Source organism: Helicoverpa zea, chromosome 18, assembly GCF_022581195.2.
Source record: "Helicoverpa zea isolate HzStark_Cry1AcR chromosome 18, ilHelZeax1.1, whole genome shotgun sequence".
Classification (NCBI taxonomy): domain Eukaryota; kingdom Metazoa; phylum Arthropoda; class Insecta; order Lepidoptera; family Noctuidae; genus Helicoverpa; species Helicoverpa zea.
Window position 1 is genome coordinate 7,028,022 of NC_061469.1, and position 20,514 is coordinate 7,048,535.

General features: G+C 35.5%; 2 protein-coding genes across 5 annotated transcripts in view; one reads left to right on the forward strand and one right to left on the reverse strand.

The window, feature by feature from the left end:
• The window catches only part of LOC124638960 (protein split ends), a 122,676-nt gene that overhangs the window by 58,720 nt on the left and 43,442 nt on the right, over window positions 1-20,514 (reverse strand). The window lies entirely within an intron of this gene.
• LOC124638962 lies at window positions 8,710-14,482 on the forward strand. The gene is made up of 2 exons (XM_047176143.1): window positions 8,710-9,297; window positions 11,172-14,482. The coding sequence occupies exon 2, from the start codon at window positions 11,178-11,180 to the stop codon at window positions 13,617-13,619; it is 2,442 nt and encodes an 813-aa protein (XP_047032099.1). The 5' UTR covers window positions 8,710-9,297; window positions 11,172-11,177; the 3' UTR covers window positions 13,620-14,482.

Here is a 20,514-nt window from a genome sequence, read left to right on the forward strand (position 1 = left end):
AAATCGCAAATCTCGCACAAATATTATTTTTGGTTCCCAAAATGGATTAATGGTCACCAAATTCTATCCAACTAAAAGATTAATATTACTACCAAAATCAAAGTTAGTGACGAAAACGAATCGCTGCAAAACCGACTCCACGTAGTCTTTTCTGCCCTACCCCTAGAGTGCAATTCAAATCCGCGTAGGCGCAGAGGGGCGAGGCGGCCTGCGAGCTGAGGCGCAGGTAGTGCGGTGGTGAGCGTGAAAACCATCTGCGACGATAAGCTCGCATGGGACCGCCGGAGCCCCGCAGTGCCGGAGCCGTGACAGAAGCCATGCTTGCTGCATGTTTCGTGCTTACATTTTACTACTGAGTTACACACAAAATCATATAACAATAAATAAGCGACGTACGTTTGGGAACCCCAGTATATTAATTGGTATTTGGGAAATATTCTAGCGATCGTTAGCTTTTTTAGTCTAACAAAAATGACCAAATTAGGAGTCATGGTATTACATAATTGGTAACATCTAAGTAGTGACAATATATAATATTTGGTCTAAAGTGTATTTTAAAGGCGTCCATATATTTTTTTAGTAGTCAATAATACGAAAAAATGGTTTTACCTAATAATATTTTTGGAAACGTTATTTGGTGACCATTTATCCATTTTGGTAACCGTTTAGAATTTTTTTGGTAGTAAAATAGGTACTTTTTTGGGTGGTGTTTAAACACAAGCCTTTGGAAAAATATGTACCTAGCATTTATGTCAGAACGACTGTTGCATCGACCAAAAAACAATAGAAAAACCAAAAAACCGGCCAAGTGCGAGTCGGACTCAAGCACGAAGGGTTCCGTACCAGAGCAAAAATGAGCAAAAAATCACGTCTGTTGTATGGGAGCCCCCAAAATATTTATTCTATTCTAGTTTTCAGTATTTGTTGTTATAGCGGCAACAGAAATACATCATCTGTGAAAATTTCAACTCTCTATCACGGTTCATGAGATACAGCCTGGTGACAGACGGACGGACGGACAGAGGAGAGAAAATAATAGGGCCCCGTTTTACCCTCTGGTACGGAACCCTAAAAATGAACTGAACGAACTGACCATATCAATTCGTAATCGAAAAACAATGGGAAGTGTGAACCTCCTTCTCTTTGGGAAATCGGTTAAAAACAACTGTTATCTATGAATTTCCATGTTCACTGTTCACCAGAGCAAATGCAAACCCAGCAATTATACACGAAAATGCCGTTTTCGGTAATCAACGGAGAATTTTGTGGTTTCGTAATTAGTAATAAAGTTAGCATCGTATTTTTTCATCTTACGCTCACAATTTCTTGTAATAATCGCTTTCATGGTGATCTTAATGATTTACTGAAGATTATATACAACATGTAACGTAATTAACGCACACCCTCAAACACCCCAATTAGAATATTATGTTATAATCTATACTAATATTATAAAGCTGAAGAGTTTGTTTGTTTGTTTGAACGCGCTAATCTCAGGAACTACTGGTCCGATTTGAAAAATTCTTTCAGTGTTAGATAGCCCATTTATCGAGGAAGGCTATAGGCTTCAAGTAGTAAAATATTATAACACACGCAAGTCAGTTACTTGCGCTAGTCATTCCAATTGGACGCTGTTAAAAGTTAGATAAACGGGAATTTTTTTATTCAGAATGAGATGAGGTATTTGATGGTGATGATGTTGTGGTGATTGTAATTATGGTTATGGTGATAGTGTACTGATGGTTATGGTAATAGTGGTGATTATGGTTATGGTGATAGTGGTGATTCCTATTGCAATGATGATGGGAGTGACGATGATGATGGTGACGGGATAAAGGTGATAGTTAAAGGATGGTGATGACTACTATGGCGATGACGATGATATAAGGTCAAGTGGCAGAGATAATGAGGATGATGATCACATTTGCGACGATGACGGTTGATGGAAGATGGTCATAAGAACGAAGATGAAGGAAGACGTTGATAATGATGATGATGAAACATTAATACATTTTCAGTTTCTTATCAAAATAAACGATATGTATCACAAGTACTTATTTATAGTCTAGATCCGAACTTAAATCGACCTTCACCGACTTGATAATAGAATAAAATATACTTTATGACAAAGGATGATGGGTAAAATTGGCCGGTATATCCAATAAAAACCATTCGCATATCAAATGATAGCTTATACCCTAAGCTTCATTTTTTGTTATGGGCAAAACCTTGTAAACCACCGGAGAACGAAGATATAGCACCTGATAGCATAGGATAGCCCATGGACTGGAACCACTTAATTGCGTATGGGAGGGATGTTTAAGTGCATTATTATTGTCAATAACTGTCAGAACGAGTCACAGAAGGTGTCTGTGCCCATATTTTCCAAGTTTATTGAAAAAAAAAGATTATTTAGCAGGTAGTATTTACAACGTATGGTATACGTATTCCGCCGTTCTGGTGAGTCTAAACGGCATAACCAATAAAAACGATTCGCATATCAAATGATAGCTTATACCCTAAGCTTCATTTTTTGTTATGGGCAAAACCTTGTAAACCACCGGAGAACGAAGATATAACACTTGATAGCATAGGACAGCCTATGGACTTGAACCACTTCATTTTGTATGGGAGCGATGTTTAAGTGCATTATATTACTGTCCATATTAGTCAGGACTAGACATCGGATTATATGCATTTGCATGTTTGCATATGCAAATGCATATTATGCTATTATTTTAGCGTTATTGCATATTTTGGTACTTTTTCATTGATAGTGCATATTTCAGTATTTATACGTGATAGACGTGTTGTACTACGCCAAAGAGTATAATAATAATTAGTACGCTCTCCTCAGTGCGCTTTCGCCAAAGAGTATATCTCGGCAGAAATGGCGCCAAATTTCAAGTTCTGTCCGGTAACGTCAGTTGACGTCGAAAGGTCATTTTCAGCCTATAAATTAATTTTAAGTGACAAACGTCACAAATTTGCGGCAGAAAACCTTGAAAAATATGTAATTGTATATTGTCACAAGAATTACAACTAATAGTACCTCTATGTATATTTAAATATATGTTCTGAAAATAAAAGTTAATTCTAATAGTGGTTTTTTAATTGTGCATATTTTGTGCATATTTCGCTCTTTTTTAGTGCATATTTGCATGCATATTTTGGCATTTTGATAGTGCATATAATCCGATGTCTAGTCAGGACATATCACAGAAGGTGTCTGTGCCCATATTTTCCAAGTTTATTGAAAAAAAAAATATTGAGCAGGTAGTATTTATAGCGTATGGTGTACGTATTCCGCCGTTCTGGTGAGTCTAAACGGCATAACCAATAAAAACGATTCGCATATCAAATGATAGCTTATACCCTAAGCTTCATTTTTTGTTATGGGCAAAACCTTGTAAACCACCGGAGAACGAAGATATGACACTTGATAGCATAGGACAGCCTATGGACTTGAACCACTTCATTTTGTATGGGAGCGATGTTTAAGTGCATTATATTACTGTCCATATTAGTCAGGACATATCACAGAAGGTGTCTGCGCCCATATTTTCCAAGTTTATTGAAAAAAAAAATATTGAGCAGGTAGTATTTATAGCGTATGGTGTACGTATTCCGCCGTTCTGGTGAGTCTAAACGGCATAACCAATAAAAACGATTCGCATATCAAATGATAGCTTACACCCCAAGCTTCATTTTTTATTATGGACAAAACATTGTGAACCGCCGGAGAACGAAGATATAACACCTGATAGTATAGGATAGCCGACTGAAACCGCTTTGGTACGTATGCTTTATAAAAAAAACATATCTTCTTATTATAAATCTACGACAAAATATTTTCCTAGTTTGACATTTCCATTTTTCACATTATAATACCCATAAAAACTAGGTTTCAAGATGGAACTAATAAGCCGTCGATGTGTTTTATGCCCTCGATCGGTCTATCGAGCAACACAGCGACATCTTTTAGGAGCAAACATGCTCCAGCAACCTGTTTTAGCAGAGTATATTCGACAACAGGCTTTGGAAGAAGTAAGTACAAACACAACATACTCAAACATCATCTCCCGAGCCTTTTCCCAACTATGTTGGGGTCGGCTTCCAGTCTCACCGGATGCAGCTGAGTACCAGTGTTTTATAAGGAGCGACTGCCTATCTTACCTCCTTAACCCAGTTATCCGATCAACCCAATACCCCTTGGCATTGGTACTTGTTTTGGTACTTTTTAGTAGTTTCTAAGACTTTAGGCTATAAACATTCCTACTTATTATATTAGTAAAGAAGCATAAATATCTCATGCGTCATGATACGTACATTTTCAGATCGAATTCAATAACGGAAGGGCTGTTTGTCATCGCTGTTGGCAAAGAGCGTTAAATAATATTAGACAACAAGAAGCACTCGTCCCTGCACCAATACCAGACCAACTACCAGCACAAGGAAGTATTAACGTTCCTCAATATAGGAGAGCTCCTAACAGGGGTGATCATTGCGTTTACAACTATTGTCACAATCCCACTCGTCACCGCATCCCACATAATGTGAAATTCTATTTGTTATTTGAATGCAATTTGTATATTCCTAGCAATGCTAGAGTATGCATAGAGCACTTATATAATAATAACTGGAGTGACCTAATCAATCACTGTAACATGGTCCACCAATTCACCGCAGAACAGTTTTCAGATGTGTGCAGTATATTAAAAACTGCAATCGCGACTCGGCTCTCTTTTGATGTGTTAAATGGGTTAACTGATGCGGAGCTACATTTTTGGGTCGGTCTAAATAATGACCAATTCGCCCAGATATTGAGTGAGACACCATCTCTGGGTGGAGATAATAATCGTCCTCGTACTATTTTGGGTATTTATTTATCAAAATTGAGATCAGGCGAATCCAATGAACGGTTGGCTACATTATTTAATATGTCTCGTCGCACATTGGAACGGAAACTGGCAGTCGCAAGGGAGTCTTTAACAACTTTCGTCGACTCACATTTGGGATTCAACAGTATATCTAGGGACACCATTTTGGAACGGAATTTATTAATACCAAAAAGCATTTTCGGAAATAATCAAAATTCAAAAGCAATTGTTATATGTGACGGCACTTACATTTATATTGAAAAAAGTTCCAATTTTCTTTTTCAACGACAGACGTATAGTTTACATAAATTCGAAAATCTTCTGAAACCTTTTTTGATTGTATGTTCTGATGGATATATAATAGATGTGCTAGGTCCATATGCTGCCGTGACTTCTGATGCGACAATTATGGCGGGCATAGTAAATAATGAAGTTAGCCCACTTCACTGGATTTTGGAGCAAGGTGATGTTTTAATACTTGATCGAGGGTTTAGAGATAGCATACCAGCTCTAGAGGAATGTGGTTATGAAGGCCATATTCCTCCCACCAAAGCAAGGGGTTCTTCTCAGCTATCGACAGACGAAGCAAATAAGTCACGCTTGATTACCATTTGTCGTTGGGTGATCGAAGCTACAAATGGGCGAATTAAACAGTGCTTCAAACTACTTCGGCAGACATATTTTAACAAAGCCCTTAAGCATATGTTTATAGATTTTAGAATAGCGGCCAGTCTTATAAATGCCTTTCATCCGGTAGTTGTCGATAATAGCCATGCTACTGAGTTCATAAGAATAATAAATTCAAAAATTAATATGCCCAATCTATTATACGATTATGTAGAATTAAAAAGTCTAAATAGGCAGCGAGCAATCTTTTTAAGAATCGATGCAAACCATCTCTTTATAGATTTTCCACGTATGGTTGAAAATGATATTATTATGTATGCGTTAGGGACATATCACTTAAAATTATCTAAATCTTACGTAGCAGAACACTTACGAGACGGTGTTTATATTATGGAAGTTTGTAGAGAAGACAGCTTACCCGACCTTCAAGATTGTAATATATTTTTAAATAATGTGTGGTTACTGCGTGGACGCATTCAGTCCAGGCATGTTAGAGCGAGAACATATTATTCTTATGTGCTCATAGATCGTGAGCGACAGGGGTTAGATGCTTTAGTCCACCATTATTGTACATGTTTAACAGGACGTCGCACTGTCGGTGCGTGCGCCCATGTTATTTCCATTGTATGGTATTTAGGCGTTGGCCGCTATGATGAATTTATTCCTCCTGCGCTATATCTGGAAGAGATAACTGTTGATAATGATTTTTTGTGATCCGAAAAAAGAAGTGTTAAAGCGTGTTAAAGTGCGAGCATCTAGGGTACTTATTAATTATTAAATTGTTATAGACAGCTGTGTTGCTGGGAAGTTTGTTCTTCACCGCTTCTTCTTTCCAATCAGCTGAAAGGCGTTTTGGGGTGCTGTCCTTTTGTAATATTGACGTTAAAAAGTGCTAATCTAATTAGTGTACTTTTTAATAAACGATTTTAACTTCGACTTTTTGACTTCGATTTGACTGTCTTTTGTTAAATTGATGATTTTCAGCGTATTTTGAATAAATGACTTCTTAACTTTTTAGGACACCTAAAACATCGCCTACTTCTCCAGAGATAACGTAGCTTTCCCATCACTGACAGATTTTTCAAATCGGTTCAGTCAAATTCATAACCCATTTAATACAAATACTAATCGTGAGTACTTGCACAGACATCATCTATTGGCATGGATAATATATCAGTATTATCCTTATTAATCTGTGGAATTGGAGGTACCATGTTATCCAGTTCTCAAAAATGGTCATGTCACGTTGTACTGGGATCAATCCATCATCACTAATGTCTGTCGACTGTCCTGGCTAACAAGCCTGATGTGCCACATGATGAAAACTCCGTGAAGCTCAAAAACAACTTAAATATCTTGATTCAGCTAACGACGTGGACGTATAACGCTGACCTTGTGCTGGTAGTTTCAAATGGTTTATAACCAAGAGCCTCAACTAAACCCAAAAAGGGCTTTATCTCCTTGCGGACCTGATCACCCGTTTGGTTACTATTTGTATATTATCAAACTAGCTTCTGCCCGCGACTTCGTACGCGGATCCTGTCCCTTATGCCAGCGACTATGGGGTCAGCAAAATCAAAGATCTGAATAGTCGCAATAGACGTGACCATAGGGATAAAAGTAGTGATTCTAATTAGACCGCATTTAAGTTGTGTGTGGCAAAAATATTACACGTAGGTATTATTTCGTAAAAAAACATTAAATAGATGACAAAGTCGTGGTGACTTAGTGGAATTCGTGGTGGTTTAGTGGGTAGAGAACCAATCTCTCAAGTATGAGCGTGCGTCTTTGATTCCAGGTCTGGCAAGTGCCTGCCAATGCAACTTTTCTAAGTTCGTATGTACTTTCTACGTATATTTTGGATACCAATGACCGTTATTTGGAGGGGATGTTAAACTGTAGGTTCCGACTGTCATTGAACATTCTTGGCAGTCGTTATGGGTAGTCAGAAGCCAGTAAGTCTTACCAAGGGGTAACCGGGTTGTGGAGGTCAGATAGGCAGTCGCTCCTTGTAAAACACTGGTACTCAGTTGCATCGTGACTGGAAGTCGACCCTAACATAATTGGGACAAAGGCTCTTGAGATAATAACGACAATAATAATGAGATATATGCACCGCAAGACATCTGAGGCTGATGACGGGGAGTAGCGACCCCGCGGGGCTATATATACTGAGTTCTCCAGGGAGAGTATACTGTCCCCCATCTCCGGCCGGTCGGAGTGAACCATGACGGGGGTAGGTCTCACGCCTCTGGCTTGGCTTGGCCGTCCAGAGTGGAGTCGCTAGAGCAGGATTAGTGGCCCTGCTCGGAGGGTAGGTGCCTCATGGTAAGCACAGGGAGCGCGTAATCCGCGTTTAAAGTCCGCCGAGGTATCCTCACCCTTCAGCCGCTCATGTCCCTATTGCCCTCTTGTTGCTATTCAGTGACTGGTTACAGTAAGTGAGGTGGCGAGTCTCCACCTGCCGTTTTTACATGTACCTAATACATTGTCATCCACTAACATCCCATCAAAATAGCCCAAGTAGTTTTCCTCCATAGTTAGCAATAGTTTAGCACAGAACCGGGGATTGTCTTTTTTTTAACGACGTCCACCGGGGATTGTCCTTGGGTTCATTTCTATAGTGTATAAAGGGATAATCGTCGGTTTTGTGTCACCATTTCATTAAAGTTGTCTCAAAAGGGCTTCAGCGTGTTGGCTTCGACCCCACGTTTGCCTCCCAAAAATTTGGAACTCTGTAGTCCCGAGGTCTGGAAGAGATATACAAAATAATAATGAAGATAAAACGCAACAAAGTTAGAGAGTGGAGGCTCGTGACGCCACGTCTAGGTATGTAAAATTTGTACTAAGCAGTGACTTAACACGAAATTCAAGCGTTGTTGTATCTTCGTTATTATTTGTTTGTGAGAGAGAGAAAAGAAAAATGCGTGTCCATTATTTTAGGGTTATCTAAAAGACGGACTAATTACTTATTTTGATTCACTATACCTATTTCATAACATTCATTTCTATACATTTCAAGTGTAGTATTGCTCTTGAAGTTCCACATCAGGTGTTCCAGATCTTCGATGTTTACACGTCAATAGAGAGTGCTTATCAGATTGAACCACTTTTGCTAAAACGTCATATCTTTATAAGCTATAGTCTAGCTGGGCTCCTGGGTTTCCACATTAGGTGTTTTACATCTTCAATTTTTGGGCATTTTCAATTTAAATGGCGCAAGCTGTTTTCGTGTTGTCCCATGAAAACAAATAATGATAGTTGAACATATTTTGAAAACTATCGGAAAAGCTTTGTAATAAACACAATTAGAATTCTTAATATATTCAATAAGATTTTTATTTATCAATAAATATAAGGTTTTATATTTTTTATATTAATTTGAAGTGAAGCAAAACCTTAATTTGAAGCTGTCCCAAGATCAGTTTTCCCGCATTTAATAGATATTAAAAAAATATATGTCCCACAATAAGTTTTGCGATGTTTTAATTCAATTGTGTTAAAGTTATCCTTACAAATAAACTAAGTATAAACAATAGCTATAATAGCAAAATAGTAAGATAATTGCATAAAATCGTTGTCCCATAATATAAACATTACAGGACAAGTCTAGATAGTAACGTTCTTTTCCTACCAATTCACCCATTTATCATTTATTTTTTATTTTAATGGCAACCTCAAGCCCAAAATCTACGGAACAAATGCCGCCATTTTAAATTTAGTCGCAATAAAGGTGAATTGGTGGCCGCACGTGTGCGTAACGAAAATTTTATCCAAAGAATTTGTCTCGGTAAGTAACGTGTTTTTACATAAAACTATTTATCTGGTTGTTAATTATTTTGGAGCAGTAATACCTTGAAGTTTAGTGAGGCCTTTTATGTACTATTTAGAAGCTTAAAAGTTATATTTTTTGAGTAATACACATTTGTTTTAAAAGTGAACTACTTGCGTAACGTCCTTTTCGTAACCGTTACTATTGGGTGGACAAAAACGTTACGAAAAGGACAAGTAAAGCTTACTGCACACTGTGAGTACCTAGAAGGTATAAAATTTTGAGTTTACAGGCCACCTGATTTTAAGTGATATTGTCTGTTCCTATTACCTGGTTACCCATACCTACTTTAAATGTTCATGTAGGTTGTGAGCGGTTCTCATTCACTGGTCTACAAGTTTTTTTCCATATAAACCAAGTAAAAATCCCATATAATTGGAAATACTCAATATATTTGGATAAAAACTTGTTAACTTCAAATCGCAATATCTCAGTGAAAAAAAATGATATTTGAGCAAACTCAACGCCATTTGAAAGAAAAAGACTTGTTCTCTGAGACCCCTGGAATACTTTTTCAGGTTAAATAAAAACTCGCCGGTTTACATAGGCATACATTAAAATGGTTAAAACAGTGTTTTACGCACTTTTAGGTCAGAATATCTCAAAATCCCGAGCTAACAGAACAATTCTGAAGCCAAATTTGGATTCAGCGCACTGAAAACTTCCTAAAAAGTGAAGTCTCATTTCTGTGGCTGGAAGTTGGTCTAATTTTGTTGACCAGGTCTTACGGCCGTTCCGAATAATCTATGTCCTATCTTTTGTCTTGCTTACTAAAGATAGAATTTTGTCAAAAGCTCCATATAAATAACTAGCCGTTTTCCCGCGGTTTCACCCGCGTCCCGTGGGAGCTACTGCCCGCACCGGGATAAAATATAGCCTATGTTACTCGCAGATAATGTAGCTTTCTAATGGTGAAAGAATATTTTTAAATCGGTCTAGTAGTTTTTGAGTTTATCCATTACAACCAAACAAACAAACAAAGTTTTCCTCTTTATAATATTAGTATAGATGTCAACAGATAGATAGAATATTGGGAATGGCCGTTAGTCCGCATGATTGTCGGTTATATTATAAATCGGTCAGATACAAAATACTCGATCATTACGTATTTCAGTGTAAAACTTAAACATACAAAATTTCAGTGATATAGCCATGAAATTTAGTAAGACAGATATATATATATATTGTAACATTTTAATATAGGTAAGTATTGATTTAGTTTAGTTTCATAGTATCTCAACAACATTTTTTTATAACTTTACAGGTCGTGGCGTAGATCACTTCCCAAAATGGTTATATTCTTTAACATAGATAAATTTTTGGAGAAGAAAGATTTACAGATATGTGTACAGAACAATTTTACCTGGCCCTGGGCGCAGACTCATTTTATACTATTAGAAACTTGTTATGGCTGTAAAAATAAAACTGAGGAGAATTTGCCACTACATTTTATATTGGCTATGACTAAAGAAGACGTTAAAATATTGTCAGCAGCTACTTTTTTTTGGTGTCAAACGTGCCATTTTTCTGTATATGATCACTTCCCGTCCGATGAATGTGATCATTGTAATGAATGATCCATATTAGTAACCTGTAAAATAGTCTACCCACTTACGAAACTTGAACTTAATCTAATTATTTTTAACTAAAAAACTTACTTTAATAATGGATGTACAAAATTTATGAACGAGTTATATAAAATCGTACAGTTCGTGAATGTCTCACAAAGTTAACCCACGTTTGTCATGATTGCATGATGATGAGAACCGCTCACGTGATGATGACAATACTTATCACACTATGTGTTCAAATTAGTTATATATTATTTTTAGGTAAACATGGCACTAACACCTGCTGAAAGAGCTCAAAGGTACCGAGACAAACTTAAAAACTTACCGGAGAAGGCCGCAGAAGTGAGAAAGAAACAATTAGCTCGACTAAAAGCCAAACGGATAAAAATATCTGAAATGACAGAAGAAGAAAAGACCAAATGCCGTAAACAGTGGAAAGAAAATAAAAGAAAGCAAAGAGCAAGGAAATCTAATAATGCAAACCGGTGTGAAGGAACTTTGAAAGACGAAGCCACAGTTTCGCAGAAAAAACAAAACACGGACAAGGATAAGCGGACTATAAGAAATCTTAAATCTCTTAAAAAAACCATCAAGCAAGGACTTAATAAAATTGCACAGCTGACTAAAATTACAGAAAAACAAAGAAAACAATATTATCGCCTACGATTATCTTCGTCAAAGATAATTGAAAGACAGAAAAAACTAATTGATAAATTTAAAGCCAGAGAAGAAGTTCTCGAAGCCACACTGCGCCGGACTTATAAAAATTGTGAGAAAAGAATAGAAAAACAAGTATTGAAAAGACTAATAAGAAACTCTAAATACGGAAATAAGACATATGTCGCCAAATTAATTGGCCTTCAAAGAACAGCTCGAAATAAACAGAAAAAAAATAGGGTAACGTGTTGCACAGAAATTGAAGAGTTTTGGTTAAGAGACGATGTCACCAGAGCAACGGCAGGAAAAAAAGAATGCAGGTCTCGTGGTAACGAAAAACACCAAATAAGATACACAACCGATACATTACAAAATTTATTTAAAAAATATAAAGAACTAGGTGGTAAATACGGTATAACGTCGTTGTGGAAATACAAACCCTATTACGTCCTTTACCCGGGATTAAAATCAAGAAACACTTGTTTATGTATCAAACATGCGAATATTGAATTAAAATTCAAAGCTTTACAGCTATACGGACCATTAAAACAAATATCTTTGGAGGAAGTTTTGGATCAAGTTACTTGTAACCGTCAGTCATATTTTTGTGCGACAAATAGATGTACTCGGTGCAAAAATTACAAAATACAATATAATGACAGTGACAATGATGACCGTAAAAATGCCACCTGGTGGCAATGGGAACGTGTTGACCACGAATTTGTAAAGAAGGAAGGGAACGAATCCAAAATTATCAAGACAAAAAAGACAGTAAAGTCGTTAAAAACAACATCAATCGCTGAACTAAAATGTGCATTTGATTCCGATATTATTAAATTCAAAAAACATGTTTTTGTTATGAAGCATCAATACAAACAATATCAAATGATTATTAATAATTTAAGCGAGAAAGAAGCTGTGATTATTTGTGACTTCAGTGAAAACTATGATTGCAAAATGAGAGAAGAAGTTCAAGCTCTTCACTTTGGATCATCCAAAAACCAAGTGTCTCTACATACCGGGGCTATTTTTTGGAAAGACATTATGCAATCGTTTTGTACAATATCCGAAAATACAAGCCATAGACCAGAAAATATATGGACACATTTAAATCCCATCCTTCAGGAAATAAAAAAAATGACTCCTAATGTCAACATTTTACACTTTTTTTCCGATGGCCCCACCTCACAGTACCGTCAAAAGGGAAATTTTCACTTATTGAATATTCTTCCCAAAGAAATGGAGTTTGAATACTGCACCTGGTCGTTTTCAGAGAGTGGTCATGGCAAAAGTATTGCGGACGGCATAGGTGGAGCTGTCAAACGAACCTTGGACAGACACGTTTCATACGGAGTCGATGCAAAAGATGCAACACAAATATATTACATTTTAAGAGAACACTTTAAAACAACAAAAATGTATCTTGTAGATGACAGTCAAATTGAAAACTATATTTCCAAAATTCAAAACTTAAAAACCTTGTCTGGCACGTTAAACTTACATCAAGTAATTACAAGTGAAAAGAACGAGATTAAATATAGAGTATTGAGCTGTTTTTGTGGCGATGTTAAAGGAATGTGTTTGTGTCATTCCCCACAATCTCATCTACTGAAAATGACTGATCAATCATTTTCAGTAGATGAGATTGTGGGGAATGATCAATTTGTCAGTAATCATTTCCAAATTGATCAAAATTGTATTGTTGACGAAATCAGTGTTGAGGAGTCTATTGTGATACCCGTTGAAATGGCAAAATCCGGCAGTCCATCACCGCCTACTGAATATATAGATTTGACGTCCGGTACAGATAATTCATCATTTTTATGTCTCGAATCACTCAAGCCATTAAAAAAAAAATCCGATGAAAATAAATATAATGCTGAAACAAAAACCTCAATAAACGTCAAGCGAGTTCTGTGTTGTACTGCATGTCATACTACTGGACAATTGGCTAAGTGTATTATCTGCATGTTATGGTATTGTTCCTCATGTGCTGGTGGTCAGCTCCAAATTGACTTTATTTGTGATCCTTGTTTGTCGTTCAATTTTTAGCTTTATGTACCTACCATTTTTTTTTTATATCCCTCGTTGATTTGTGTAAAATAATATGTCGACGAATAAGGACTTACTCAGTAGTTGAAACTGAAAAATCTTCCACAAGATGTTTATTTTCGTTTCCTGAAAAAGAAGTTTGCTAGAAGATTGTTCCGTTATTATAAGTACTATATAGGACGTACCTAAGGGTTTACATCTTGTACAGTATTTATGAATTTGAAGCTGGCCACCAGCCTACGAGAATTGCTTTTCGTACATTGAAGTTCAGCTCCAAATTGACTTTTGATTTGTTTTTGTTTCTAGGTTTATGTTTTACACTAATTTTAATAAAGAAAATTGATAATTTAATGTTAAGGTAAGACTGAATGAAGGCTGATTAAACTAAGTAGGTTTTCAAATTATAATGCGAGGCATTTTTAGAGGTTTAATTTTTGTTTAATTCAGTTGTAAACAGCTGAATTTGATTAAAATTTTTTGATTTGTTTTAAAGTAAGATTTCGACCCTTTCCGGGCTACATTTTACAAGGTCGTTTAAAAGATCAAATAGCCCGAAAACCGGCGACGTTAATGTGAATTTTTAATTTAGTATAAAATTTTAGAATTTGAAGAAGGTCACCAGCGTATGAGCATTTCTTCTCATACATTGGTGTTCAACTCCAAATCGACCATAGTTGTAGTTCTTGTTTGTTAGTTTTATGTGCCGATCTGCTCAAACGGCAATAAAAAATATTAATTTGATATTAAAGTAAGACTGATTAAAATTAAGTAGGTTTTCAGAAACAAATTATAACCTGAGGCATTGGTAGAATATTTTTTATTTTTTAAACAGCTGATTTAGTAAAGAGTTTATCAGAAAAAAATGTTTTTTTTTTTTACTTTTGAATGGTATGCTGTGGACTACTCTTAACAATTCCAAATCGTAACACTTAATGTCTATTTAGTAACGGTCCCTAAATTTTTTTCTTGTTTTTCTTCACAGCAGTTGAATTATTACTAATTATGATGTAACTTATTATGTTTTTAATAAATAAAACATATTGCAAATAATTTCTTGTTAACATTTTATCATTAGCTCATCATTTAAATAATTAAAACTTAAAATGAAACCTAAGTTTGGATTCTTTTGTTACTTAATGGACATTTTTTTTTAATTTTTACAAAATGTGGTTATTTTAACACGATCAAAATTTTCTTTTTTAATCTATTGAACACGGGTAAAAATCACTAGTCTATTTTTCTCATGTCGTCTTGTCAGTTTAAGTTTTATCTAGTTTTATTTTTTGTGACTATTAGGACAAAATTTTCATTACTCTCCTTATAAAAATACGATTAACGTAATAATTATGTATTTAAACAAGAAACTTTTAGCTAATTTATGTAATTAATAACATTATCTATAAAGAATCATCAATTTCAAACCCGAAAAGAAACCTAAATTTTTAAAAGTGGTTTTCGAAACCTGCGCCGTTTATAGTGAATTTGCCCTTTTATAAGTCAACAGAGAGTGCTTATCAGATTGAACAACTTTTGCTAAAACGTCATACCTCTATATGCTATAGTCTAGCTGGGCCCCTGGAGTTCCACATCAGGTGTTTTAGATCTTCAATTTGTATAAGTCAATAGAAAGTGCTTATCAAATTGAACAACTTTCGCTGCTTCAATTCAAAACTACCATATATAAAAATTACACTTTTTTACAGAGGAGCTCATTTACAGACTTACGATTGCTTTTTTGCGATAAAAATACTTTTGTATTTTTTTTATTTGTGGTACTTTTGAATTGAAGCAGCGTTTTGCTAAAACGGCATACCTGTATATGGTACAGAGAAGCTGGGCTCTTGGGGTTCCACATCAGGTGTTCCAGATCTTAAAATTTATAATCTCAGCTGAAAATGCTCATCAAATGAAACAATTTTTGCCACGGCACCATATTTGTATCTCTTATAGTTTTATTGGTCTGTTGGAGTTCTGCATCAGGTCTTCAAGTTTCGAAGATAAATTATAGCCTATATGTTGACCAGGCCTAATACTGATACAACAAAGAAAAAATCATTGAAATCCGTTCAGTAGTTCGGAAGATTAGCGTGTACAAACAAACAGACATACAGACATACAGACATACAGACAAACAGACAGAATTTTTTTTTTGGATTTGTGCTCCATTACTGTTTCTAAACCCCACCCAATTATTATTTTTTTAATATATTCAATGTACAGACACAGTTTTTTTACAGATTTATTATATGTATAGATAATCAACAACCCAGGGCCGACTATCCTGGTGCCGCATGACGAGAAAATGCTATCTTCAATAATAGAAATAGTATACGGTGGTAGAAGGAAAAGTTTTTATGTTTTGTTTCATTATTTAAAGAATTATGCCTATTTACAACTGTTTTATTTTGTTAGTCTACCCTACGATTATTTAAACGAGTGACAAGTTGTCGAAAATACAACATAGAATTAACTTTTTTACTAAAGAATTAATTTTTCGGAAAAAAAATGGTGCAAAAAGTATAACTCTTTTGTGCCCGACTGTACTTATTTCCGGTAGATTCTTGACATGAACTGTTTAATTTCGGTAACTGTGGGGTATAAGTAATAAGCTAATACACATTTGAACTTTATTGGTTATCAGGCCAGGGTTCATACAAAATTGCCCATCATCCTTTCACATATTAGAAAATATATTAAAAATAGGTTGTCTAAAAAAATCCTGGATAGACTATTTTTAATTAATTTTTTAAAAATAATTTTTAACTAAATTTTGTGACGTTAAGATAATAAGAACATTTTTATTCTCACTTAAACTATAAAGCTTATAGAATGTGCAGTCATTGGGTTGTCTATTATTTACCTGGACAAACTGCTCGGTTGTCAGGTATAAACAGGTATGTTCATAGTAGTTACCTTCACTTGAAATGATAATACTTGAAAAAATATACCAGTAGAAGCGCTGTTTTATTACGAAACGTTGATATAGGGTTGTCTGTGAAAAATTTGGGCCCAATAGGGGTTTGCGATTTTTAAAGCTGTTAATTTTCACGTGAGTGGAAATGTGTGACAAAGAGGTCCGAGTTTAGCATAGCGTGTAATAATAAAGGACACAGCATTGCAGTCATACGTGACGGGGCCTCGAATATAAGAAAGTGCGCATGCTCGGTATTTATACGGCTGAGAATGACAGCGATACTCTAGTAAACAGTGAGCGTTATTTTGGAGCAACTGATGTTTTAGTTGCAAAAAGAATAATTAATTAAATACATATAATTCATATGAATAAAAAATCGAACACAATAACATCATTTAAATAAATAATTTTTTTATGAGAATTTGTGTATTCATAGTGACTTAAAATGGTACAAGTTGGCAGCCGACCGCAGGCGACAACTGCAGACGACGTGTCGCAACGACACTACTGGTTTCTATGAAATTCCCTCCGTAGTTAGCGACATGAAGCTAGCGACGCGTCGCCGAGCGGCAGATGGCAGTGTCGCCCGAATGCAGATCAGTAGTGTCGCTGACGCCGGAGCAACGATACGTCGAGCGTGTTTCATTTTTGCTCAGCATTTATGGCATTTATTTTCATTGGCTCGATTTCTTCTCTGATTAAACATCGAACTGTTTTTCATTTAAACGACAATACTCTCTGAATTCTTTCATATTGCTTTTCAAATGGTTTTTGATCAGTATTGAATAAGTTCCCTCACTTGCTCTGCGTTTAATCTTAGGACATGTGGCTTGTCGTCTATTTCTGTATAATAAAAGCAAGTCATCATCATCTTCCTCCTCTTCTAATAAAAGACGTAAAAAATTGCGATCACTATTCTCGAACACGTCAGACATCTTGTTTCACGGACCGCTCGGAATCAACTGGATGCCATCTGCAGTTGTCGTCTGCAGTCGGGATCGAAATCATGACTGCAGCGACAGGACGCAACGACGTGTCGCGACGACATGAAGCGACGACATGTCGCTACACCCAATTATTAGATGTACAAGTTGGCAGCCGACCGCAGGCGACAACTGCAGACGACATGTCGTCGCTTCATTCAACTACGGAGGGAATTTCATAGAAATACAAAGAAACCAGTGTGTCGTCGCGACACGTCGTCTGCAGTTGTCGCCTGCGGTCGGCTGCCAACTTGTACATCTAATAATTGGTTGATAATAGAAAAAAAATTGTAACTTAAAATATGATGACTTAAATAATGAAAATATTTATACTAAGAATTTTTTTTCTATTTCCAGAGAAAATAAAAGAGATACAAAGTGGACAGCTAAAAATTCAAATGAAAAAATAACAAAAAATATAGGCTAAAGATCTTGCATTACGTTTGAAAGTTTTATTACTGAAAAGCATGTATACAAAAACAATGAAAATTACATTATAATAAATATTTTTTATTCAATATCTGATTCATCAGAACTTAAACTGACTCTCGGGATCGTCGGATTTATTAGATTCTTCCTCTTTTTCTTCCATTTCAACAATATCCTGGATTTTCCAGGGAGTTTGATCTCCGATAAAGCCGTTGCTTTTAAGAAACCATCGAAATGCCAACCGTAGCTTTCAGGGTTTAATTTTGCACATGTAGGATCAGTCGCATTTAGCCACATCGAATTTACGTATATAGTTCGTAAAATTTTTTGTAGTAGGGAAATCCAACATGGCGGTATGAAGTTAGAATCAAAGTTTTTTAACTTCTTTAAAAATTGTTCGTTGTCTTCTTTTGCGCCGTACTTTTTCATAAAAATACGAATTCGTGCATCATTAACTGACTGGCAGTGATTCGCGCCATACATTTTTGCTGTAAACTCTTGAACAGCTGTCATTTTTTAATTAAGGAAAATATCGGCTTCATCAGTTAATGAAGCAAAAAAAGTCTGATACAGCTGATTTTTGGAAAATATTTTAAATGGTCTAACTTTTCCTTTATTATAAAATGCCGCAGTGTAATCACAAACTGTACATGCATGGAAAGCAGGTAGACTTTTACATAGCTTCGGTCCCAACTTTAATGCTAAATAAATAAAATTTATTTTTTTGTAAATAAGCTTTAAAAATCGCAAACCCCTATTGGGCCCAAATTTTTCTCAGACAACCCTATATCAAAGTGTTCGTAATAAAACAGCGCTTCTATTGGTATATTTTTTTTTCTATTATCATTTCAAGTGAAGGTAACAACTATGAACATATCTGTTTATACCTGACAACCGAGCCCTTTGTCCAGGTAAATAATAGACAACCCAATGGCTGCACATTCTATAAGCTTTATACTTTAAGTGAGAATAAAAATGTTCTCATTATCTTAACATCACAAAATTTAGTTATAAATTATTTTTAAAAAATTAATTAAAAATAGTCTGTCCAGGATTTTTTTAGACAACATATTTTCAATATATTTTCTAATACATGAAAGGACGATGGGCGTTTTGGTACCCTGTCCAACAGTGTTGATTCTAGTACCATTGCGTAGGTCTTGGCAAGCCAAAAAATGTTTACTATGACGACTAGTCCCAATTCCTTGTCCATTTCGCGTGACATCGACTAATAGAATGTATAATGTTCATAAATCATCAACGTAGATGTAGTTCTTAAATCCAACTGTATTGAATAAAAACTGGTAAAGTAACAAAAAAACAAGAATTTGGCCTTCTTAGAATGTTTGCCTGCCCACTGCTTTAAAAAAAGTCTGTGCGCAAACCTTTGCAGTTCACGCAGAATATAGCTTATGTATTTGATGAAAGTCTTTCAGTATTTACAATCAATTAATGTTTAATGATTATCGTGTTTTAATAACAGGTGTTTTTTTTTTATTTCATATAATGTGTAGGTACATGGAAGCCAGTATGTTTAAAGATAGTATGTAACTAAAATGATTAGTTGTGTTTTTAGAAATGTTTTGAACTTTTGTCAAATCAGATGACGATTGCTGTTTCCGTAGTATGACTCCATAGACTATTACAACCTTTAGATTATAATAGAGTGTATCTCAAACAATTTAAGATGTCTATTAACTGAGTTTAAAATTATTACACTGACGACATATGCCTCTTAATGAATTTGCATATATGGATGACATATTTGTTTCTATGTCGATTTAATTTTTATCGTTACTCGGATCGGACAGCTAATTGAGGCAAGCCCCATAGTTTTTATTATTGTTCACGTAAATACCTTTCTAATGATATATCATACGTTACTGTTGGAGCGGGTACCAAATCCCATACAAAGTGCCCATTGTCCTTTGTCATAAATTATATTTTATTCTATTATCAAGTCGGTGAAGGTCGATTTAAGTTCGGATCTTCCACTATCAGAAAAAAGATGACCGGTAAGTCTACATGGTAGTTTTAAAACAACTGTGTAGGACCCATGTTCATTTGAACCGATTGACAAACCGTATATTCGTCACCGGAAAATAACAAATAACCGTAAGAATTACCAAAAGCCGTCTAGCAATGATTTGCGTTGCAAAACTAAAATACCTCATTTAGAAATTATTTTCATATTTTTTACAAGCTTCTCACTTCAGGAACTTTGTTTTTGTGATAGTCATCAATGTATCTAGCTGTGTATGTCCTAAAAAAATACACATTTGGTACAATTTTCATCTGTACTAAATGGTCTCCACTGATCATTGATGGCAATGTTATAAGTACATACCTATAAGTTCCGTTATTTTTGCGTGATTTGATCCACTATTTAGAGTGCGGCTACACGGTGCATGAGGCTGAAGCAACTTAACATACGGGTGGGTATCTTGCTTTGGTGCAAGTGCGAATAGCTGGATAGCATGTTTTAAGAAATGCATGTAAATCGCGCTTGTGCCTCAACATGCGCAAGCTACTTGCACCGTCTAGATGCACTCTTAGATATTGTAACCAT